The 23172-nt window shown below is 43.0% G+C and overlaps 3 protein-coding genes across 11 annotated transcripts; 1 reads left to right on the top strand and 2 right to left on the bottom strand.

Moving 5' to 3' along the window:
* Positions 1–88: 88 nt before the first annotated feature.
* On the bottom strand, positions 89–3255 carry LOC100679315. Its single transcript, XM_003426315.5, has 4 exons — positions 1527–3255; positions 1379–1438; positions 312–1300; positions 89–240 (listed from the first exon to the last, which is right to left on the bottom strand). The coding sequence occupies exons 1-4, from the start codon at positions 1850–1852 to the stop codon at positions 200–202; spliced, it is 1416 nt and encodes a 471-aa protein (XP_003426363.1). The 5' UTR covers positions 1853–3255; the 3' UTR covers positions 89–199.
* On the top strand, positions 2731–6120 carry LOC100122323. Its single transcript, XM_001605877.6, has 5 exons — positions 2731–3297; positions 3477–3860; positions 3944–4222; positions 4936–5435; positions 5518–6120. The coding sequence occupies exons 1-5, from the start codon at positions 3088–3090 to the stop codon at positions 5666–5668; spliced, it is 1524 nt and encodes a 507-aa protein (XP_001605927.2). The 5' UTR covers positions 2731–3087; the 3' UTR covers positions 5669–6120.
* Positions 6121–6755: 635 nt separating this feature from the next.
* Positions 6756–22758, bottom strand: LOC100122339 (paired amphipathic helix protein Sin3a). Of its 9 annotated transcripts, none has more exons than XM_031927513.2 (17): positions 21986–22758; positions 19192–19472; positions 18928–19113; positions 18718–18852; positions 18307–18635; positions 17977–18214; positions 17633–17890; positions 16692–17165; positions 16083–16594; positions 15278–15996; positions 14822–15196; positions 14561–14730; positions 14282–14476; positions 13970–14182; positions 8911–9062; positions 8625–8799; positions 6756–8224 (listed from the first exon to the last, which is right to left on the bottom strand). In XM_031927513.2, the coding sequence occupies exons 2-17, from the start codon at positions 19450–19452 to the stop codon at positions 7958–7960; spliced, it is 4659 nt and encodes a 1552-aa protein (XP_031783373.1). In that variant the 5' UTR covers positions 19453–19472; positions 21986–22758; the 3' UTR covers positions 6756–7957. The 9 variants fall into 9 exon arrangements, with proteins under 9 accessions (XP_031783373.1, XP_031783367.1, XP_031783368.1 ...); XM_031927507.2 differs by having other exon boundaries at positions 13901–14182; positions 16692–17180; positions 18718–18843; positions 21986–22757; XM_031927508.2 differs by having other exon boundaries at positions 13901–14182; positions 21986–22757.
* Positions 22759–23172: the final 414 nt, after the last annotated feature.

The raw sequence follows: 23172 nt of genomic DNA on the forward strand, positions 1-23172 counted from the left end.
CATTAGGCAGGCCATAACAGCCGCGCCAGCTTTCGAAAAGACGAGACTTTTTTCAATTTGAACACGGGTAAAGAGCAACAACTTTCAATAAAGAGTTTTTATAGTCGTGCTTATTTATATTCTCAAAAAATTACAAAAGTCGAAACGGTACACACTTTCTTACACTAATAAACTATATATTCAAAGTACTCGTGCTTTCTTAAATTAGTTTGCTTCTTATAGACTTGGTTTGATTGATAACTGAAAAATAAACAAGGTGAAATCGCCAATTCGAACAACACAGTGAGATTATAGGTAAGATCTGTACTGACCAGTGGGCTTGGACGATGGACTGAAGACTTTCCGCAACTCGCGCACCGGCTTTATTGGCGATTTCGATTTAGCCGCTACGCCAACCGATCTTCTTTTGGAAATCACCGACTGTCCTTTGGGGGAATTCCTGTGAAGAGTAGACTTTCGGTTGGTGATGAAATAGTAGGCCCTCGTCGTATTTCGAAGTCTGCTCGAGTTGATCAGCTTGGTAGAGTTATTGGCACCTGCCGACGCATTAGACTCGATTTCGCTAGCCGAATGACTTCTCGAGCGCTGGGAATAGTTAGTTTCCGAGGACTCGGGCGGGTACTCGGAGCACGACGACGCTCTCAACGAGCGGCTGCCGCTTTTGCTCGCAGGCGAAGCGATCGACCTTCGGACCGGCGTGATGACCAACTTCGGTACGGAGATAATCTTGTAGCTTGGGCTTCTCGAATGAAACCGAGTTTTCATCAACTTTGGTGCGATCCTGGTGCTGCTGCTAAAGACTCTTGACGAGGAAGTCGACAACTTCGGTATGAATGACTTTTTCGCGCAACTGGATGTTCTCGACGTTTGATTGTTCCGAGATTCTTCGGCGCTTCTGCTCTTGTTCTCGAAAAACTCCTTCATTCTCGCTACCCGTCTGGCGGGCTTCCATTCGACCGGCGAATTAACCCCTTTCTTGCTCTTAGCCTTGGCTGCTTTCTCTCTCGCCGCAGGTTCTTCGCTGGCAAAGCTGAGCTTTCTTTTACTGTCCTTGCAGTGTTCACTATTTTTCGAAATATTTCTTTTGAAAACACTGAAATCTTCACTGATGTCCTGATCCAAATTCGGAGTCGACTGAGCCTCGCTTCTTATATTGTTAAAATCGTCCACTATCTGAGCCAGCAAGAAACCAGTGCGCTCGTCCAATCCACCGTCAGACGTTGAAGTTTCCTTTATCTCGCTCGCCGAATCGGTCGTTAAAAAGTTTCCGTAATTAGCGCTAGAAGGCGAGAGCTTGGATCTGAAATGATTTGAAGTTTATGTGACATGTGGCAAAATAAGATTGTTGAACGTGTCAAAGATTCGAATTCTGACTCACTTCATCGGAGAGTACTTTGGAGAATATTTGAAGCTAGCACCGAGAGTAGGCGATTTCAATCTGAAAATCATACTCGTGTCATACTCATTGCAGAATGTATTCGAATAAAGATAGTAAAACGAATCGAAGATTATTAATTTTGACTTACTTTCTGGGAGAGTATCTCGGAGAATAGCTTGGGCAGTCAAAAAATGCCTCATCATCAGATCCTATTGCACAGATGTTCATATTCAGGATATCTTCGTATTGCGTACGATCTCCCTTATCCTCCGACAGGCTTTCCTCGTCTACAGTGGTCAGATCTTTTATTTGTTCAACGTTTTTAACGTCCAAAGCGTCGTTCATAGTCAGATTTCCTGCTAAAACTGTCGACTGCAAGGAGTTCCACAACTCCTCTTCACCGAACGTCCTGTGGTTCATGTCACTGCCGGTGATAACGATGCTGTTCAGTCGATTTCTTTGCGGATCCGCCATCTTCGCAGCTCTTTATAACGATAATTATCCTTAACTAAGACTCTTTCTATCTACCACGAAGCCGTGTACAAAACACAAGCTGGAACGCACGGTGAGCTCTAACCGACTCTCGAAGGTCGCCGTGTGTTTATATACATATAGTACACGAACAGTAAACAATGTCTTTTAAATATCCCTAAAATTCTAAAACCACTAGATCTCAAGACCGCGCGTTATTTGATTTTTAAATACAATTTGAGAAAACTGTAAAAACGAATGTTTTTGTAGAAATGTATTTTATTGATCTACAAAGTAGAGCTTTGACGAAATTGTACACTTTACTTGTAAAATAATTAGCTGTCAGTTGATTTTTCTTTACTTTCCCTCTTCATTTCAATTTCGTTCAAATTCAATAACCGGCAGAAAAAAAGCCTTCTTTATTCTCGCGAATAAGAGGGTGTACAAAGGGCGAACAAAAGGCATAAAAAAACTATTCCGGACAGTATACTCAATAATATAAAAGCAAGACCGAATCTTTTGTATTCTGAGAATAACAATATATGTATTCTCATTTTTCATGCACATTCAATACAACATAATACAATTTTCTATTATTTAATATAATTTAATATAATAGAAAACACGTCGCAGCTATACTTAATTTTTTCCAAAAATACGCCGTGTTTCGCCACGATTCTTTCGCAGAAAAAACATTTAACGGGAATTTTTGCAGGAAAAAATCGGAGCATACAAAACTCCAACACAAGCTCCGAACCGCGGCTAACTCGCATATCTTCGTTGCTCCAAAAGCTCTGCAAGGGGCGATTCAAACGACAAAGTTTGCGCCCCGAAAGTTGTCGGCCTGTTCCGAATCTGATTCTTATATTTTGATGCACAGCACAGCAGCACTGCACGCAGTGCACGCTGCACACACACGCACACACACACACACGAGCTGGTTCTTTCGCTGCTGCTGCTGCAGCCGCTGCGTCGTCGTCGCGCGGAGAGCTGCTGCTCCACCAGCTCCGCATGGGAAACAAGCTGATACCGTCGGTGTCACTCTTGTCCTCAAAAAGTCTGCTGGCGCGCCTAGATACTTAAAAATATACGCCGCGCGAGGAAGAGTAGAGAGAGAGAGAGAGAGAGAGAGAGAGAGAGAGCCGCGAAACGCGCTGCACTAGGAGGTTAGGAGCTCGAGGTCGAGACGCGCGCGCGTGACGGAGGCGGTGCACTGCAGCGAGCGGTAGATACTTACAATGGGCAATCAAGTGGCTCGCAACGGCAACGGTGCCGTCAAGAAGACCGGCAAGGCGCTCGCTGCTGCGCACGATGCCAGCAAGTCCCAGGCGGTGGCTGGCCCGAACAGCCAGCAACAGCAGCAGCCCAACATGTCCAGGAGCTCGTCCGGTGCCGATATTCAGAACAACTCGCACACCCAATTTCTGCCCATCGACAGGCTCGCCAAGGTATGTTTTCATTCTCCCCATATCAACTGGCATCCTTCCGAAGCCCGATTCCGTAAGTATATCGGAGCTGACACTTCCGTTTGCGGGGAAGTGCTCGAGGGGGCGCGATTTCGAGCACTCTGACATGTCGGTTGCGATTTTTTTGAACAACTGATCATCGTCGGTTCTCTTCTTTGCAGATACTTACAGAAATTTCGCAAAAGGAAGAGGCAGTCAATGGCATAACAAAGACGGTTTTTCAAAAATATCTGTTCCCACACTATCCCGAGGTGGCTGACAGATTATTTGCGTACTTACATGCATCTTCAAGAGCCACAACAGCTCATTTGGGCCAGTCAGCATTTAAGCAGCAGGCTGAAAAGTTTCTCGCTATTATGAATGACCAGACAGTGCTGGAGAACTATGTCAAAATGTTTGCCGACAATAAGGATGGCAACGAAATTACTCCTAATGGCCTAAGAGAGTTACTTATGGTTTCCTACAGACTGGCAATGACTGGAAACAGCGGCGGTGGTTCGTGCATGCAGTTGTTCAACACGGTGTCTGCTGTTGTTACTGCCTGCGTTAGTATAACTCTATTTTAAACTGTTTTGCACCAGAAGTGTGAGCTGTGAGTAGAAAACTAATTTCCTGGGTCGAATTTCAGTTTCATGGCAAAGATACTTTATCGGTCAGTTTTGTTAGTAACTGGCTCTGGCAAAATTGCCCCCGCATTGTGCATGGAATGCACAGATACGTTATACACATACTTACTACTGCTTATCGCAGCGGCAAAAGCTTAATGTCCAGTGAGCAATCTGGACCCCATATGATACCATCCACTCCCATACTAGACCAGCCAGACAATGTTGATTTCTCAGAGGCGCTTCTACCAATTAGTCATGTGTGGCTTCTAGCAACTACTTTACCCAGTTGTTATACAAAGGTAAGCATTGGAATTTTATCATTATTTCATGATTTATATTTATTGTTCAGTTTTTCATTGTTACCATGATAACAAAATTTTGCATTTACAAGTTGATCATTAGCAGTGTATATTTAACCAAATTAGCATAATAGTCACTGATAATCAACAATTATGAACTAATTTGCATAAACCTCATGAGTAGTATCACCTTGACTAAAAAAAATGTAACATTAAAATAATACAACCAATAAAAAATGACTCATAGCTTGTTTAAAAATGCTTTCAAACAACCCATGTAAAGTGTAGGGAGCTGCTAAGCTGGTCGTCTATAAGGGCCGTTTGTATCTAGATACTTAACTGCCTGGTGACAAGGAGTCATTTGGATTTTTTGGGTTTGTTGTAAAAAATTTAATTGCATGCCACACTTGCCCCACACCAAACTAACAGTAAATTTTTACTTGCACCACAAACTGCCAGGTGATTAATCTCTGAAATGAAATTAAGGCATGAAAAGTATGTAATGCTTTAACAGATATGAGAGTGAGAGAGAGAGAGTTCAGAATACATAACATTTGAAAAGTTAAAAAAGTAAAAAATAAACTTGTTAAAAAACACAACAAAGCAACAGAAGAAACGAAAAATACGACACTTGATTCATAATCGCTTGTTCCAAGGAACAAGTCCCACGACCTAATTTTTCCCCGTCCTCAAGTTGTATTGTTTTTATTCAGATCGAAGAGGAGCCTCATCAAGATGGTATGCAAGCCCTGATCACAAAAATGTCCGGAGTAGTCTGCCCGCGTCACTGGACTTTGCTCTACAACACCAACCAGCATGGCGCAGGTTCAAACAGATTCCTGCACCACGTACTTGGCTACAAGGGTCCCACTCTGCTTTTCATTCGCGGGGTCAGCAATACAGACGACCGTCGCCAATACCCTACTTATTGCGTTTGTTCAGCGGTCGAGTGGCGCGAGTCGCATCTTTATTGGGGTAACGAGGATTCAATGGTCATCGAATTGTTGCCTAATTATAAGGTGGTGGAAAAAGGTACAAAGTTGTTGTACTTGAACACAAGTATCAGAGGGTATCCGCAGGGCCTGAGAGCTGGAGCAGACCCCAGAAATCCGTGCGTAATCGTAGATCAAGCGTTTAATGAGGTAACGTTCGCTGGGGTTCCTTATCAACTGGCCAGTCTCGAGGTTTGGGGATGCGGTGATGCTAAATCTAGGTGAGTGTATAAGGTGACATTTCATTATATTTTGTGAAAAAAAGTGAATAGCTTGCGATTAACTGGATTCGACGATTTATAGAGAAAAACAGTTGGAGATAAAGAAGTGGCAGGTAAAAGAGGCAGAAAAACAGAGAGTCGTGAAGCTGAGCACTGCCGAATGGCTGGATCATCCGGACCGTTACCTGCTGGAGCTGGCGGGAAGACCTTCCTACAATACTACTAGTAGCTAAAACGAATTGAAAATTTTGCTGGAATATCTGTACATATGTATATAATTAATGAACATTCACGGATGAACCGTGTCAAAAACGTTTTAACTCGGAATTAATTCAGAGTCTTATTATTATATACACCACGATTTTACCGCACTCACGCCGCATGATTTGTTTTTATTACCGATAAAAGTTTTAAAATTGTTAAATCGACTTCGTTGAAAAATACATTGATACGAATTAAATTAATGTAAAGAACTATAATGCTCAAATGTTGAATGCCTTTCCCGCAAAGTATAAATAAAAAAAAAATTTCAGAAAACGTCTATTCATGTGATATTAGTGGTACAATAATATTATCCACGTGAATTAACTACGTGCTGCAAAGAGATATTTAGTAATTAGGATAGATGACTGATTGCAGCGCTATGCCATTATCGTGATGAGAATAAAGGAAGAATATCTTGGAATCGAATATTTTATCATTATACCAATAAAACGACATTATCTTTTATAATTATTCGATCATTGACAAATTCTGTAATTTGTACAGTATAAATGCATGCATTCCTTGCCAACTTTTTACGTTTATAAACGTATACTTACCTAAAAAGTGTTGTATTTTTTTAATGCACAAATCACTAAAATATTGTGATTTTATTTTTGGAGGATGAAAATTTTTAAAAGAATAATATCATGTGCATTAGTAATAAATATCAAGAACAATTCACAATTTAACACATTTTATTGTGATTATTATATTGTATTTTCATTTATGTAAGAATTAAGATATTTATTGTTTGTGCAAAATATACAGATATTAAATTATCATTTCACATGCGTAATATATAATTATACAATAACTTTTCACGTATTTATTTTCTAAGTCAATATTATGCCTAAGTATCCTTTTAGAAAGTGCGTATATTTTTCTTTCGTATTTTTCAACAGTTATAAAAACTATATAATTGCTCCGCTTAAATTTTCATTAATCACAAATATTGATTCTCAGTTTTTAGAATCATTATTTCATGGAATCACGGGACATGTAAAATGATTAAAGAAAAATTGATTACAATTTATAACACAGACACTGATGTCTTTTAAAAAATAAAAAGGATGTCCACTCAGAGAAAAACGAGTAGGCGAAACGCGGTATTCCACGTTGTCATAAAAATTTTAAATATGAAATATTTGTACACAATTATGGAATCGTATTTAATATTATTTTATGCTTATTTTATACAAAACAATGATAATAAGAGGGTTGATCAAGTTTGCTGCCTTGTATTCCGGTCCTCCGTAATCAACTTTCGCTTTATCTTTAATGTCACGTTTATATAATAATGTTATACTTTATTACAAACACATGTGTATGATACAACGAAAGTTTATATAGCCTAAAGTTTCGGGTAAAAAATGAAGGCCTTTTACATTTTGCTTTTCGTGTTTTTTCTTTAGCACTTAAAAATAATAATCGTATCGTGTTATTTTTTTTCCAAGTTTAATGTAAATAGTCTTCGAAAACTTAAGAGCGACGCGCAACTCTGTTACTCTTTTCAAATATAAAATATAATGTGTACATTTAGTAGTACCACCATACACAAATAGTAAAAGAATCTTTGTATAAAATTTCAGTTTAATGAACAATTAATATTAACAAGTCAGCGTAACGATGTGCTACTAATGTTATGTAATATAAACAAGGTGATGCTGTGTTTCTTTGATACTTAAATTTACTCTTTTCCGGTAGAAACAATAAAGAACTTTATTTTTACACTTCCATTGTATTACTCTTCAAAGGCAAAAACGCTTACTTATCGTTTGAACGAAAGAGAAAATTAATGCAACAGGGATCGTTACTAGTTAATCATAAAAAAAAACTATATATAATAAGCACATCATTTAATCGCTAGGCGACAAATAGCACAAAAAGCGTCCCTTTAGTTGTGCAAGATACTTTTGCTCGCGTCTATGTATCTTGCACCGAGCTAAATCAATAATCACATTGCGAAAATCTACATATAAATCTCTTTCGAAAAATATTTTTACACTAACCATATGATGTCGAGACGGCGATCCCTTCTGCCTATTTATTTACAGTGTATAAAATCGTATCACGTTCACATGACTCGGCTCGATTACTTACTCGACAAAGAGGAAAATAAAACTAAATTATCGATGCGGCTACACGTCGACGATTCATGAAAAGCACAATAATGTCGATCAACACACACAAGGTCGTCCTTCTAGACACTACGGCTATCACTGACGCGGATCTCGTTTGCACAGTAAAGCACAACGCAGCTACTCCTGCCGGACCTGCTCCGCTTTGTTGGACTGCTGTTCGGTCTGGAGGCGATCGATGCAGTAGCGATTGTAGGGCCGGTACGGCGTGCGTCCGAGCTCGTTGTCGGCGATCACGCGCGTCCGATGGGGCACTAGGTTCTCGTAGCGGCCCATCAGCCAGTCTTGGCAGAGCCGGTGCTGCGCGTCGATCACGTGCTTGTTCACCCACTTGAAGTGCCACTCCTGAAACTTGGCACTCATGCTCTTGGTCACTTCTGGATGGCTCTGCGAATTCAACAAGTCGTAGTTCAGATCATAATTTGATGAGGATATGAACAATTCAAATTACACAACGTTAATAGCAAGGTCAGCTCTTTAATCGCGCGAACATTTGACATTTGAAAAGCGTAATAAGATATTAATTATCGATTATTGGGTTATTTAACTAGGGCTCTTAAATGTCCTAAGAACACAGGGCCGAGCCCAAGATTGTTCAAATCGAAGCCATCTGGTGGTGAAAAAGATGGCCGGGGGAGGGGAGGGAAATATTACACATTACTACTATGTAGCTAGTCAACAATGCCCAATGATTGCGATAAATAGAACATTTTGGCGAGAAAATTCAAATCATAGGTACAGATTATCGATAAATCTTATGTCGCGTGAGAAGATCTCTCGAGCATACCTGTTTGGCTCGGCTGAAGCATCCCTTCTTGTACAGACAACTCTCTCGATTGACCACGTAGACTGCGCGAAAGTTGTTGAGGTTGAAGGTGCACTGCATCTCGTCCGAGGTGACGATGTCCGAACCGTCGGTTATCTCGGCTCCGACCTCGAAACGCGGCTTTTTGCTCTCGGAGCTGAAATTGAAAATCGGTTATATTATGAAATGCTCACTCCATGCTCTAAATCGATAGATCGATAGAAAGAAGAAAAAAAAAAAGAGCCATGCGTGCAGTAATGATACGTACTCTTGAATCTTATCGGAATTGACGGCGTCGGGGGAGAAGGCCCTCATCTTGCGGGCCGCCTGCTTACGGTATTGCCTCACGTTCCGGTAAAGGTAAACTCGCTTGCGACCTGCCATTACCTTGCCTAAAGAGCTCCAGCCATTTCCATCGATCTATAACAGTTATCAGTGTTCTTCGTCACTCAGTGTTGCTTTCATTATGACAGAAAAAAAAAAAAAAAAAGACCGTAAATATTTCATCGTCCAGTTTGCTCTGTAGAATGATAAACTGTTCGCTGCAGATGGAGCGTACCATCTAATCGTGCATGAGTATATGGCAAACTAGCTTCTTTCACAAATCAAGACGATACCGATTATTTTAACGATCACTATACTTATAAGGTAAAAACAACGAATACAACTACAGATAAAATGTACTCGTGGTTATCTCGTCGTCAGCACACACCGTTAAAACGCATCGTCTATCGTTCTTATATCCTCTCGTCTTCGGGCAGTCGCGGATGCGGTTGTTCCCTGCTTACATCGACTTGTAAGTACTTATGATTGCATTAGCACGACGTGATCTTCGCCTCATTTTCCGCAACGCATACCATACACGCGTTTTCACAGACTTTCTCTTCGTATCTCGTTGCGTTCCTATAATGAATGCGTGATTAGAGGTTCCGATGAGACATTTTAAAAAACTGTTGACTTTTCTGCCTGGAAGTGTAAGAGCTGAGATTCAATAACAAGTGAATTTGGTTGTCATTTGCAAATTTACAAACGACTCGTGCAAACGTCACTTTCCATTGAATCGCAAACTGGACGACGGCCGAAAGGTATGTACTTGAAACAGGAAAAATAAAGTTAGGCCTTTGAACTAATTAAGTAGTTCGAAATTTATTGACTCTTAGTAATAACAATGAAAACTTATCTTTAAATAGAAAAAAAAAGCAAAAAATTTGCACTTGCAGTACAGTTAAATAAATGAAAATACTATAATGAAACAAGAAAATCAAATTTGAATTCGAACACTTTCAAGCTGCAGTAACAGTCGTTTAAAATGCTTACATGGGCTTACAGCAAAAATGATAAGTAAGTATACGTGTGAATGCAAAAGAAATGCGCCAGAGTTGAAAGAGGGAACACAACAACAATCGTAACGTGGTTCAAAAAAATAATAACGAGAAACCAGGCACATCCCCGTCTTGAAACGACTCCGAATTATAAAAGAGTATATGGCGTGAAAAATAGCAACAAATCTCGTTTTATTTTCTCCAGTACAAGACAAAAGCGCGTATTCCGAGCAGCGAGCGGAAAACAAAATAATAGAGTCAAGGTTTTATTAAAAAAAAAGAAAAAAAAAAGGAGAAAAATCAATAAAAAATAAAGGGCGAACAATAATAGTCATTCATTAAATCGTAGAAATATTGATAATAGAAATAAGAAATGTAAGTATAATATAAATGTGACGTATATAAAATATAATAAAAAAAGAAGTAAACCAACAAAGAATTTTGTTCAATGTTCCTTTACGAATAAATTCATAGTGGTACAAAAATGACGTTAGACAATAGTGTTTAAAAGCATCGTTCATGTATTTCAATATCTCTCTTCTATACAATATTGTTGCCATTTATATCATTATATGCATATTCACTTCATATACAAGTTAAAGATACAAAATATATTTATATTCATTATATATATATATAGATCTATCTAATATATGGGGGGTCAAGATTAAAATTCATCGCGTTTCTGAACGAGGGGAGCGGGCGGGCCGTGAGCGTTTCTCTTTCTCTGCGTCTCTCATAGTGTGCCTTATTCGTTTTTTGTTTTCTTGCAGAACTTTGTCGACGGGGGAAGATTGCGGGTACGGAATCTCGTAAGTAACATTTACAAAAATTGAACGTGTTCTTTTTCTTCGTTTTTTGAACTTGTGCAAACGGACAAACGTTTTTTCTCTGTTATCGTATCGTTCCTGCTCTCGAGCTCTCTTTCATTACGTATATTACAAATCGTTTTTGCGTCTGCCACCCTCTTATATGCGTCCCGGTTTTCAGGGCTCTTCCCAACACGGAGGCTATACCGCTCGCTGCCCCGCAGGAAGAACCCTGAGAACGCGCGACTTCTATCGAAAGCGCACTTTTCCAAATGAACTCTCGTCTCTTTGATGCGTATTTATATATTTATAATAGATCTCTAATGCGAGTTTCTCACTATTTACATATCCTTACTTAATTGTCTTTTCTCGTGAACCTCTAGATTCGTAGGTAGCGTTGCTTTACAGTCAATGTTGCGTTACGTTCTCTCTTTCCTGCCCTTATTTCGTGTGAATTTTGCAGCAGTCGTTGACTTTTTGATTTTCAAACTCACGTTACTCGACCCATTTAGTCTCTCTGCGTTTTGGTTTCGCTCGGAGTGATAAAAGCGATGGAAAACCTGACCTCAACTTTGCGCGCAGAATTCGTAATCATCCGGGAGCAGCAGTTCGCTTAGTCAAGTTTTTCATCGGTCTAACACCGCCGAGTGTCAGTGAGGGCTGGCATTCAACAAGATGATAATAGGGGAAGAACTTGGAATTTTTGTCAGTAAAAAATGCGAAATAGCGAGACTTTGAAAACCGCTGTGAAAACTGACGCAATACATATAGTACGGAAAAGTGAGACGAAGACCCCTTGACTTTTCGAATTACGTAATTTTACTGGACGTTCTAGTTTCGATTCGTTTTTGATAAATCCTTAATTATCCGCCTTATACGGAATTTTCCTTAAACCAAATACGCGACCACTGTGCGCAAGTATTAATATGTACAAATTCGAAAGTTGAAAAAATGAGCTGTCGAGTGCAAAAGTCAAACTGTCTTGAGTCGGCGTGTCTCTTCTGTAGGTTCTGTTATTTCTGCCGGATCGACGAAAGTCAAACCCGAGACTGCTGATACAGCGAGAGCTTGATCTTTTCTTTACTCGTATTCTCTCTTTACAAGTATATCTCAACACGACTATTATCGTCGGCTACCGTCGCCTCTCGTCTCTTTTTTTTTTTCCTAGACCCTAGTACGTATCAAAAATTCTATTCAACTATTTACAACCGCTAATCTATGGAATATTTACAAAATGTTTCGGAGAGAAATTGGATTGATTTACAACTAGTCAATGTTCCACATATTTATATATGTATATATATGTATATAATATATTCGAGAATTGTCTTTTATATACATATGCACTGGGTTTCGGTGCGATTCCCTCAACATTTCGTTCAACTGCTTGACTTCCGCGATAGTTTAACATGCTTGGACGCGCGCGCGAGGTCGGATAAAATAGCAAGGCCTATATGAGCATCTCAGTACCCGAGACACTGTATCATTTATTATCTTTTTTTCTTTTCTTCTCTTTTCTTTTTTTTTCTTCTTTTTTTTTTTTTTTTTTTTTTTTTTTTTTTTTTTTTTGAAAAATACTATCGACTCGTATTTCGTAAAGGCATTCAATGACTTTTATTAACCGTGAGTATCGTCAAATGCTTAGGGAATCGCAACGAGGAATTAAAATGCGCATGACCTGTGCTCGCTGCCAATGGCGCGCTCACTGCGAGTGGCTCGCATCGGTGCAGCGCATGCCGTGAATGCACGAGTTGCGATCGTTTTCTTGTAATTTATTATTAATGTGATAATATTTCTTTCTTTTATACTATGTTTAGAAAATCTGTCTAATCTCATTCATTCTCAATCGTACTCTCAACATTGTTCGACTTTTATAATTATGCAACAGCGTCATCGGTTCATCCATTTAAGCCTTGCTTCTGAAGCTAAGATCTTGGATAGTTTTCGTTATCGGAATTCAGTATCGAAAGTCCAGCCCACGAATATAATCAATTCAAAGTTTCTTAAGTAAAAAGTCGCGAAATCTTGTAAAAAAATTATCGCTGTAATCAGAACTTCTTTTAGAATTCATAAGTTAATAATAATAATAATAATAATAATAATAATAATAATAATAATAATAGTAATAGTAATATTATTAATAATAGTAATAATAATATTTAAAATAAATTATTATTATTATGATAAGAATTTGCCATAAATAGAATTAAAATCAACGTAATGATATAATAAATAGATATCACGTTTCTTAACAATATCATTGTAACAGTTGTTAAATTAAAACACTAAAAAAAGGAAATTGTAACATAAATGAAATTTAGATTATTATTCGTGGTCTAGCATTTTAAAAAAGCAATATAGTCTTATAGCGAATAGTTGCACCAAAGACCAAGAAATGCAGATACTGCCAGTCAGAATTGTTTCTTAATAAATAAATGGCCACGAGATATAACTACTTATTAAAAAAAAATATATATCCGGGACGCGAATGTCGATTTTAGAAAATACTGCAAGCATAAAAATAGCACCAGGCTATACGATGATAAACATTGTGATTTTTATACTTTTTAAAAACAAACATTTGACCAAATCAAACCAAATTTTTATAGACATCACTTTCACTGGTGACAAAAAATAATCGCGACATCTATGCGAAAAAAAAGCCGAGACTAAAATCATAGATGTTCTGTAACGAAAGACGAAAACGATATATTGATTGGTACACATTTTGCTTTGGCCAATACGTTTTTTTTCACTCTAAAGATGGATAAACTCGTACGATTATTGCTATCGATGGACAAAAATTTATGATCACTAGCCTATTGTCATTGTTCTTCTGAAGATACGAGAAAATGCTGTGAAGATTTACTTAGAGTAATAGAAAATTAACTTAAGTCAATCCCTTTGTTTGTATCCCCAGAAGACATTGTTTCATCTAGACGATTATTATAAATTTCTGACACAGTCTCGGCCGGAAACTGCCAGTCGATGAAGCGAACAGCCGTCGACGAGAAAATCACAAGTTTGTGTACCACGAGAGTACATTTATATATATATATATATAATAAAATCACGAGAGCGCAATCTACAACGTTGGCAATCATTGAAAGGGGTGTGGGTCCTATACCTTCTTGTTAATGTCAGTGTTCTTGCGCTTTCTGCCCCTCCCCCCCCTTGCCACCTGGTCGCTACTCACAGGATGATTGGCTGGTGGATCATTGTCTGACGAGGCCGGGACGTCCTTCGGGCTTGTTTGCCCGGTCGCAGACGACGAGAATCTCTCGACATAAGACGACCACTTCTCTGTCGCTGTCACCGACTCCCTGTCGCGATCTCTACAACTGCCTTCGACAGTCTCCTCACCCTCAGTGTCCAATAACTCTATCGTCATTCTACAATTTTTCTTATACTGAAACAACAAAAATTTGATATGCGTTAAATTTGTGTAACTTTTACGCAAAATTTGAATAAATTAATAACAATATTTTCTCAAAATAACAAGACTTACAATGTAGATCTTGAAGCAATTTTCTTCCGCCATTGCTTTTTCAGCTTTTCTCTGGTACGCCGTTTCGCTGGCGACCCTCAAATAAGCTGTTGAGCATAGACCGCCTGCACCACAATTTTCTTTCGGCTGTCTTTGCTCTCGATGAAATAAGTCCATGCATTGTTGACACACTGCGTCCGATACTAAATGTTGAAGCTAAAAAGTAATCGATTAAATTAGTTTTCATTAATGTTTAAGTAATTGTAAATAGTTAATCAATACAAGTGTTGTTTATTGTACCTGTCTCACTGCATACGTCACAACCTTATCCAGAGTGAAAGCAATGTAAGCATGAATTCCAAACATTTCTCGAAGCGTATCTTCGTAAGAATTGCTTTCCATATTGCCGTCCAACACGTTTTTAATCATATCCAGAAAGGCGGGATAGTAGTCTTCTATTTCAATATCACCTGCACAGATGAAATATATTGCTTAGTATTCTTTCACAAAATTATTTAAAATTAATGAAAATATTTTGTAAATCAAATGTAGGTCACCAACCTTTAGGTTTTAACCTCAAAGCTACCGCCGTGCTCTCCTTTCGCTGCTGCTTCTGCCGAGATTCTTCTTCTGCAAGAGCCATTGCCTTGTCATACATCTTTGTCAATCTTTCGCAAAGTATTTGATGCAGCCTCATGAAGAGGTACCAGTTGTTGCTTCCCATAAAAAGTGTGTATGTTTCTTCTGGATCAGTCGAAAGAGCATGAGCCGGAGGCTTAACATCGGGGTCAGGTTTCACGGTAGTGGAAGACGGAGCTGGCGAGGGTGAGGGCTTATTCCTGTTGCTGCCCTGCAGTCCTCCGCCGATTGAAGTTGTTGTCGTACCGGTTTGCGTGCTGTTGCCACACGATGACGGATTTATTTCATCCTTCTCGTCTGGTAAAAAAAAATCAATTTATAAATATCGACTCCTTATGGTGCCTATTTTGTATTTCTATAGAAACGAGGTATACTTACTATCTTCATCTTGCTCGTCGTCGCTCAGTTCTTGCCGAGTGTGAAAGAATAGATCAGGAATAAAATGCTTAAGAAGTGCCTTAATTCGCTGCTTGTCCTCTTTGTGAATAGCTGTTTGCCGCTTGACGTGGTGTATCAACAGATTGGCAGCATCATCCAAGACAGACTTATCTTTGTAAATTAAGACCAGATGTGGACCAGTGTTATTTTGATTCTCTGCGTTCTCTTCTGACTGTTCATGCCTCTCGTCATATAAAAGTTCGATCTCATTGAACAAACTCTTTGACCTGAGCGCCTTGACATCATTCTGCTTGAAATTGATGCCCTGGTGATCCAAGGACTTGAGATAATACTTTTCGTTCTGCTCCCTCCAGATCTTGTTGAAACCCTTCTGAGCTTCCCGCCACTCTTCTTCCTTACTTTTCAGTCTCCGTAGAACGACCGGCACCGCAACCATGGGATTCTTTTTAAGTCCTTCAATAATATCCGTTGCTTTTTCGCCGTATATCCTCTTCAAAGCTCGCTGGTGAATTGTCGGTGAGCATCCACCCAAACAGTCGTCCAGTTTGAACTTCTGAAGCTCTTCCGGTGGCATCCGGTTCATTTTTTTGTGCACGCCCTCGAGCACTCTGATTGTCGCCGCGTTTGTCTCTATCACGCCATCCAATTCAAATCGCTCGTCTTCGCAGCGATAAATGAACTCCTCGAATTGAGTTTTCCTTTTGTTTTTGAAAAATAAATCGTTAAATAACTTTTATCGCATTAAAACAAACTAGCTTAGGTTATATCGTAACGATAGACTTACCTAGATGAGACAAACGTGCTGTCTTCCGACCAAGTGGGAAACGAGACCCATGTGTCGTTGAGCACTTCTTTACAGAGCTGCGTTCGGCCGGTACACTTGGGCTGCATGTAAGACTTTGGCAAGGCGCAATAAGAGGCACCAAGTCTCTTACAAGTCGAATAATCGATCTCCATCGCAAGGTCGCCTTGCGGCCTATCTTGGTGGCTTCTAACTACGTTGTTGGGTAGCGCTTCAATTCCAACACTACTAACAATGACATTTCCTACTGCACTACCACTATTGATGCTACCACTAGTCTGATTAGGACCGCAGGCGGCCTGCGTCAACATGGCTGCAGCCTCGGGCAAGTGTCCCAGGAAGTCCCTAAACCAACGCTGCAGCTCGGGAAAACGGCACAGGAACGGATTCACCAATAGAACTAGTTCATTCTTAGATATTATCTCGAGATTGAACAAGACCAGGCATCGAAGAAAGTTGTCGTACACTTCCGGTGACTTAAGCGCCTTGCGCACCTATTTTTTTACAAAACAATGATGCAAGTTCGATACAAGTTATTGACGGATGATCAACAAAATGAGGAAGATATGTTATAACTCGTGTATACACTACCTTATCGAAGAAGGCATAATCTGCCAGTGATCCATGCTTTCCTGCCTCAGCAATTGAGAGGTCTCTGGCAGAGGCGACTTTATGCTTTTTAGGTGGTGGTGGACCATGCGGCGTATGAGAATTTCCCGTTGATATAGAGGTGGTGAACGACGGGCTCCTCTTCAGCTGCCCCTGACTATGCCCGAACTTTTGCCCGGCATTGCCTATTTCCCTGATGCCTGGCCTATCTCTTTCGCGCTCTCTATCGCTGCCTCCACTTCCACCGCCGCCACCTCGGCTACCACCTCCGCCACTGTCACGGTCTAGATTACCTGGACCTCCAGCTCCACCCGGACCAGTTCCCGCTCCTCCACCAGGTACCTGAGAGTCGCGGTGGTCACGAGGTATAGCTGAAGAGTTGTTGTAAGTTGTTTTAAGACTCATCGGCTTCTTGACGATTGCCGCGTGGTCATTGACCGCTCCCACCTTGTTGCTCTGAAACATAGCAGACTGGTACCCATCAGAGTTAGAGATAGTTTGTAGGACACCCAATCTATATAGAGTAGAACTACTGCTGGTGCACAGAAACAGACTCCACAATAGACACAAACAAGGAGCTAAACAAAACTTCAAGAATGGAAGTGTGCGTAATAAATGAATGATAGATAAATAGACCAACAGGGATGGTGGTTACATGGTCAGTGCTTTATGAGAGTTTTACTGTTAGATCATAAATTTTATGACTGCTACTACGAATCACCTATGTCTTATTAATAAACATCAAGCAAATTTTGAAAATACTGAAATCGACCAGTTTAGTAATTGAAAATTGTTGAAATTATTGCGCGAATCTATTTACTACATCTGAATAATAATAGAAAATGTATCTTAAAAAACAAAAAAAAAAGAAACACATAGACGACTAAATAATAATACACTGGAAAAATGTTAAAACTACTCACCAGGGCGCTTTGCTGATTCGTCGCGTCAGGCAAGAACTGTCCAAACTCTAACAGAAGATCTTCCTGATTTTCGAATAGCTTGGCGACCTGACTGTAGACTTCAGCTTCCGTGAGGTGCTTTCCGCTGCCGGGACAGCCACCGCCGGTTCCGCTTCCGCCCATATGGCCCGACTCCTTGAGGGTCCGCTGCTCTTTCTGATACGTGTGCAGGATTTCGAGAAAACGCTTGTACTTATCCGGTTGGCCTTGAAATCGGTTCTGCAAACAGCAAATTAAATCGTTAAGAAGAAGTCATTTCAAGTTAAATAACACGGATATTAATTGTGGACAAAAAAATTGTTTACCTTAATCTTATTGACATAGTTGATTGCATGATTGAATTCAACTGGCTGATTCTGTTGAGTCTGGCCAGTGCTAGGAACCCCGTCTTGTGCTTGGCTCAGAGCTTGACTCACTGCCTGTGCTTGAGCTGTAGTGACATGGGAATTGTTATACGACGGAACTGGCGGCGATGCAGGTCCGTGAATAGTAAGATTGTTATTTGAAATATTGTTTGCAATAGAGTGATGTATACTTCCAGACCTAGAAAAGAGTAAAAGTTTACAAGTGTTAACTATTGTCCTTTATATTAAAGTATTATCGCCTTTGTTAAAATTTGCAAACATTCAAATTACCCTTGCATAATTTGTACTGCTTGTGCCTTGGCAGGTTGTGTTGGAGGACTTGCTATAGGCGGAGACCCAACATTAACTGTACAATGGTGCTGAGAGAGGGTAGCTGTATGTGTTGCTGTTGGACTTGGCATACTGACTGAGACTTGGAAAGCATATCCCTGCTCATTGGCTTGTACTTCAATTTTGTACCCTGGCGGTAAAAAAGTGTTGAAACCAACAATAAGTTCGGGATGTCCCTTAAATAGATGGCTAACCCTTGTAATAACGCCTGGAGTATCTATAGTTTGGGACTTGAATTCCTTCATAATATCAAGAAAATCATTGTAAACCTGTGAATAAAAAGATTACACTCAAGACACAGCTCAAGACTATGCAAAACAGAGGAAGAAGTCTATGTTCAAAGATACAAACCTGTGGTTGATCACTAAATTTGTACTTGACTTGATCGAGATAGGACAGAGCATCTTCTACTTTCAACCTCTGAAATTGCGAACTGCTTGTACCGCCGCTCAAATTGGGCGCAGGAGGTGTAGGTGCCTGCCCCATCTGCACAAACATGCAGAAAATTAAAATTTACAATCGTCAAATGAAAAATTGATTAAGCATTTAAAAAGCTATTACATTGTGTCTTATGGTGGAAGGTGCTTGCGCATGTGTCTGTGCCTGTGAACTTGGCACAGCTGACTGGGGGCCCATGTTGTGATTTCCTGTACCACCTATGCCAGTGGTATGCAGGGTAACACTGGAAGTTATACTGCTTGCTGCACATGTTGAACTTGTGGATAATCCTCCAACTGTAGCACCTCCCTGTAACAATCAACATGGCATTTAACAGACTCGTAACCTATGAAGATGTTAATGGATGGGCTTGATGCACGAACGTACCTTGACTGGGGATGGTGCTGCTGTTGGCACAATGATTGCACCAGGATATTGCTGCTGGGTCTGCGAGAACTGTATGCTACCTGGCATCTCTTTGGCAGGAACAGATCTCACTGCTTGACCAGAAACCACTCCTATACCCGGACCAGTGTGGTATTCTATACCAGCACTTCCGCTGCCTACCACAGTTCCTCCACCGCCTGTGTTTTTTAACGTTGCTGCAGCTGGCGGTGCTATTTCGTCCACCCCGCGAACACGTTTCATCTCAATTTACATTGGAAATGCTGAAACAGCAAAAGAAACCAGCATCACCACCATGTGTCTCCACAGACTGCTCTTTCACGTTCACATCAGTCGCGCATTAGGTTAAGGTAAGGTTACATCATTTACAGAGACACACACACACACACACACACACACACACACACAAAAGTCCGAGAATCGCGAGCTGTCTAGAGCCGCCGGTACCTGCGCCGCACGGCACAGCCAGCGGATGTTCCGCAACGAATTCGCACCGGTGAGAGGCGGCCCCATGTTCTTTCGCACATGAAACACGTGTCTTCCTCGACGACTGCCTGTCTCTCTCACTCTCTACGTTCCTCGAGTACAACCCCCGGGTCCTGAGAGCAGCTACGCTACTCTATACTCTCATACGTGTCGGCGGCGCGCAAGGTGTCGGGATCCGGCGCAAATTGGAGCACGCTCTCTCGGGCGCGCGATAACAAAAAAGCGGCAGCACTTTTATCGCCGAGTAAGTGTATACGGTCCGCCGAAGCAGCAGCAGCAACACTGCTTATAGGTGTGGGTACACAGCGACGATGTGCGCGCGCGCGGTCACCCATATAGCCAGCGCGAATAAAAGCGCGCGCTCTCGCGGATCCGACTATCCATCGTCCCTCTCTTTCTGTTCTGCACACCCATAGCGCGCAGCGCACTGTAGCGCCGTATGTGTGCATATGTATGCGGTCGACCGGTCGTTTTCTCAGTCCGTCCGTTCTCTTATGTGCACGCGCGAAAGCGGACTTTTCGGAGCAGTCGGAGCAGCAGCACACGCAAACCGTGCAGAGGCGAGCAGCGAGCGGAGAAAAAACGTCGCGCGCTTGGGAACCGACCGAGGTCCGCGCTACTGCTGCTGCTGTGCGCGAGCAGCAGACGAGAGAGTTGCGCAGTGTGTCCGCCTTGCCCGCGAATGTGTGCGTGTGTATGCATCAGCCAATAAGTGTGCGCGCGTATGAGAGAGAGAGAGAGAGAGCGCGATATCGAAAGCGACGGACGACCACTCTGCCGCTATACCGCAGGCTTCTCCCGTCAGCTGAATTTTCCGAACGCGAGCGCGAGATAAGCAGGCGGAGGCCGCGGTGCACAGCTGTGTGCGGGCAAAAGTTGGATTTTCCGGCGCATATGTGCGCGGAAAAGCCGACCGGCGCTTCTCGTCCGCGCCTCTCCTCTCGGCAGCCACAACTCCCACCTCCCACGGCACAGCGCTGCCTGACTCACGTACGCAGAGTCTGCTCTGGCGGGTAGTCGCAGCGGCAGTTACGCAATGTTCAGGAGCCGGAGCAGCCCGACGTGTGAGCGCGAGGTGGTGGCGCATTTTTTCGCCTTCCCGATCGAACGGAGAAACTGAGAGAAGCGATATTATAGAGAGAATTTCTCTGCGCGCCGTCCTTTCTCCGGAGAAAGGAGAGCTCGACCCTTTTAACCGCGGCACGCGGAGAACAACGGCGACGGTGGCGGCGGCAGCAGCAGCAGCAGCAGCAATGTATAGTGGAAGAGAGGAGGAGGAGGAGGAGGAGGAGGCGGCGAGGAGGAGAAGGAGAGAATCAGGGGGAGACACAAGCCTCGCGCTCCGCTGCTCACTCACACACGTACACACTTACGCTTTTCACGCGGCTTCTTCCTCTCCGCTGCCGCCGTCGCCGCGACATCTCGCCGATCGCCGCCCAGGAGTTTTTCGACTCCAGCGGCTGCTGCCGTAAACTTCTTTTGCCTTCTAACCTTACTCTTCCACTCGCATCACTAACGAGAACGAGGAGCGAGCTTCCCTTATCGCGCCCGCACTGCAGTTCCACGAGGGAGGCTTCATTTCTTCGACGCTCCGGTTTTCGCGCATCGCCGCGGAGACGCGAGGAAACACGCTGATATACTAGCGCGCGTGTGCGCGAGTCTCTCACACGGACACGACGGCTGTGCGGCGGGCGGCGGAGAAAAGAAGAGAGGGAGAGAGAGAGCGCGCGCAGACAGGCTGTGCTGCTTGCGTACACCCTCTCTCTCTCTCTCTCTCTCTCTCGCGCTCTTCTATCCGCTGCCTGGTCGTCGTCGTCGATGCATGCGTCGCGTATGTCTACTCGCGCGCACGTACCTATCTATACGTGTATGTGTGCCTCTCTCTCTCTCTCTCTCCTCTTTCTGTCGAGGCAGCAGCAGCAGCAGCAGCAGCAACGACGACGATGTTGACGTACGTACGTATGCGCTGCTACCGGAGCTCCGACCGCCAAGAGGACGTGTATGGCGTTTTATGAGAACGATGCCGAGAACATGACGCACGAGGAGGGCTGCTGGTCCAGGCCCAGCCACAAGCACTTCCTTTCCTCGCGCCTACGCCAGCTTCTCCTCTTTCTTTTTCTCTCTCTCTCTCTCTCTCTCTCTCTCTCTCTCTCTTGCGCGAGCAACCCGCTCGCTCTCTCGCTACGTTTTCAAACACACATACACGCACGCACGTTCTCCTTTTGCCTGGCTGCCCGCGTTCGCGCTTCTCTCGCTCCGTGTGTATCGCGTATATAGCTTGCTCACTCACCTTCTTGTGCTGTTTCCGCTGCTGCTCAGCTAGTCTCTCTCTCTCTCTATCTCCCTCTCTCTCTATCACTTTTTCTGCTCTCGTGGTCGACGTAGCTGGACGTACTCGTCCTCTCCCCCCGCGGCTGCCCTTATTTTAGCGGCTGCCCGTGCACAAAGCGTTGGCGCGTTATTGTACACAACACGCGCGAGTCTGAGTTCTCGGCGACGATGCTCACCCCGGGGAAAGTTTCCTCACCGGGGCAGATACGCGAACGGTCAGCAGACAGCGACGAACACGAACACCTCGCGGCACTGCGTGTGTTATGTTGTTTGCTCTCTCTCTCTCACTCTCTCTCTCTCTTTCTCCGGATTTTTGGCCGCGCGCGCGCGCGCGCGAGGGAGAGAGCTGCTGCTGCTTTTTCTTCCGTCCGGCTGATTTACACCTATTCACGAGGACGAGGCCGCTGGCCCGCCGCTGGGCGAGGGTGTCTCGGCTGGCAGCATTTCGGCGAAGACGAGGCGGCGACGGCGGCGGCAGCTGACTCGTTCGAGGTCGGCGGCTGCAGCGTCTTCCTCGGGAATGAAGAATCTGGTAGACGACTTGCGACGTTGGCGTTTATCCGCTGCTCCCAAGAGCCAGACTGCACCGCTGCTCTTCGAGGGTAAACTTGTGATACGGCGCAACAACGAGCACGACGACGAGCTGGCGGACGACGATAAAAAATCAAATGCAAAAGTCATACTTGCACTCGCGCGAGGGGTACAAGGCAAACTATTGGATTTTGTATGGCAAACAAGGAACTGACTGGCCGTGTAGCGGGATAAGCCCGTGGTGGGGGGTCAGCCAGGGACGTAGCCAGACGCCGGCTGCGCTGACTGGGGGCCCGCGCGACGCGAGCGCCCCCCTTCCCCACCACACTTCCGAGCCTCCCGCCCGTCCGTCCGTCCGCTCCGCCGCACCATCAGCCGCGCGCACTCGTCTCTCAGCTCTCGCTCTCTCCTCTTACTTCTTCCTTTTTTCCGTTCGCCGAGAGCTTCCTCGCCGCGCCGGACGGGGAGAAAGAGAAAGAGAAAGAGAGAAAATCTGCAGCGGCTATTATTTATTTCCAACTCTTTTCGACGACCAGACCGCACAGCTAGGCGCAGCTCTTTTATGTTCGGCGGAGGTTGCAGAAGACCCTCGGAAGACTGCGCCGCTAGAAAGCG

The sequence above is a fragment of the Nasonia vitripennis genome, chromosome 3 (genome assembly GCF_009193385.2).
Source record: "Nasonia vitripennis strain AsymCx chromosome 3, Nvit_psr_1.1, whole genome shotgun sequence".
Lineage (NCBI taxonomy): Eukaryota > Metazoa > Arthropoda > Insecta > Hymenoptera > Pteromalidae > Nasonia > Nasonia vitripennis.

What these genes read in the sequence shown, in the direction of transcription:
- LOC100122323 (XM_001605877.6), top strand. Translation starts at nt 3,088, where the DNA reads ATGGGCAATCAAGTGGCTCGCAACGGCAACGGTGCCGTCAAGAAGACC. An exon ending in TACCCAGTTGTTATACAAAG is followed by an intron (nt 4,223 to 4,935) that starts GTAAGCATTGGA and finishes GTTTTTATTCAG; the next exon opens with ATCGAAGAGGAGCCTCATCA. An exon ending in TGCGGTGATGCTAAATCTAG is followed by an intron (nt 5,436 to 5,517) that starts GTGAGTGTATAA and finishes GACGATTTATAG; the next exon opens with AGAAAAACAGTTGGAGATAA.
- LOC100122339 (XM_031927503.2), bottom strand. Translation starts at nt 19,452, where the DNA reads ATGAAACGTGTTCGCGGGGTGGACGAAATAGCACCGCCAGCTGCAGCA. An exon ending in CTTCCACCATAAGACACAAT is followed by an intron (nt 18,853 to 18,927) that starts GTAATAGCTTTT and finishes ATGTTTGTGCAG; the next exon opens with ATGGGGCAGGCACCTACACC. An exon ending in GCTTCAGCCGAGCCAAACAG is followed by an intron (nt 8,225 to 8,624) that starts GTATGCTCGAGA and finishes TTGAATTCGCAG; the next exon opens with AGCCATCCAGAAGTGACCAA.
- LOC100679315 (XM_003426315.5), bottom strand. Translation starts at nt 1,852, where the DNA reads ATGGCGGATCCGCAAAGAAATCGACTGAACAGCATCGTTATCACCGGC. An exon ending in CCGAGATACTCTCCCAGAAA is followed by an intron (nt 1,439 to 1,526) that starts GTAAGTCAAAAT and finishes TATGATTTTCAG; the next exon opens with ATTGAAATCGCCTACTCTCG. An exon ending in TCCATCGTCCAAGCCCACTG is followed by an intron (nt 241 to 311) that starts GTCAGTACAGAT and finishes TTTATTTTTCAG; the next exon opens with TTATCAATCAAACCAAGTCT.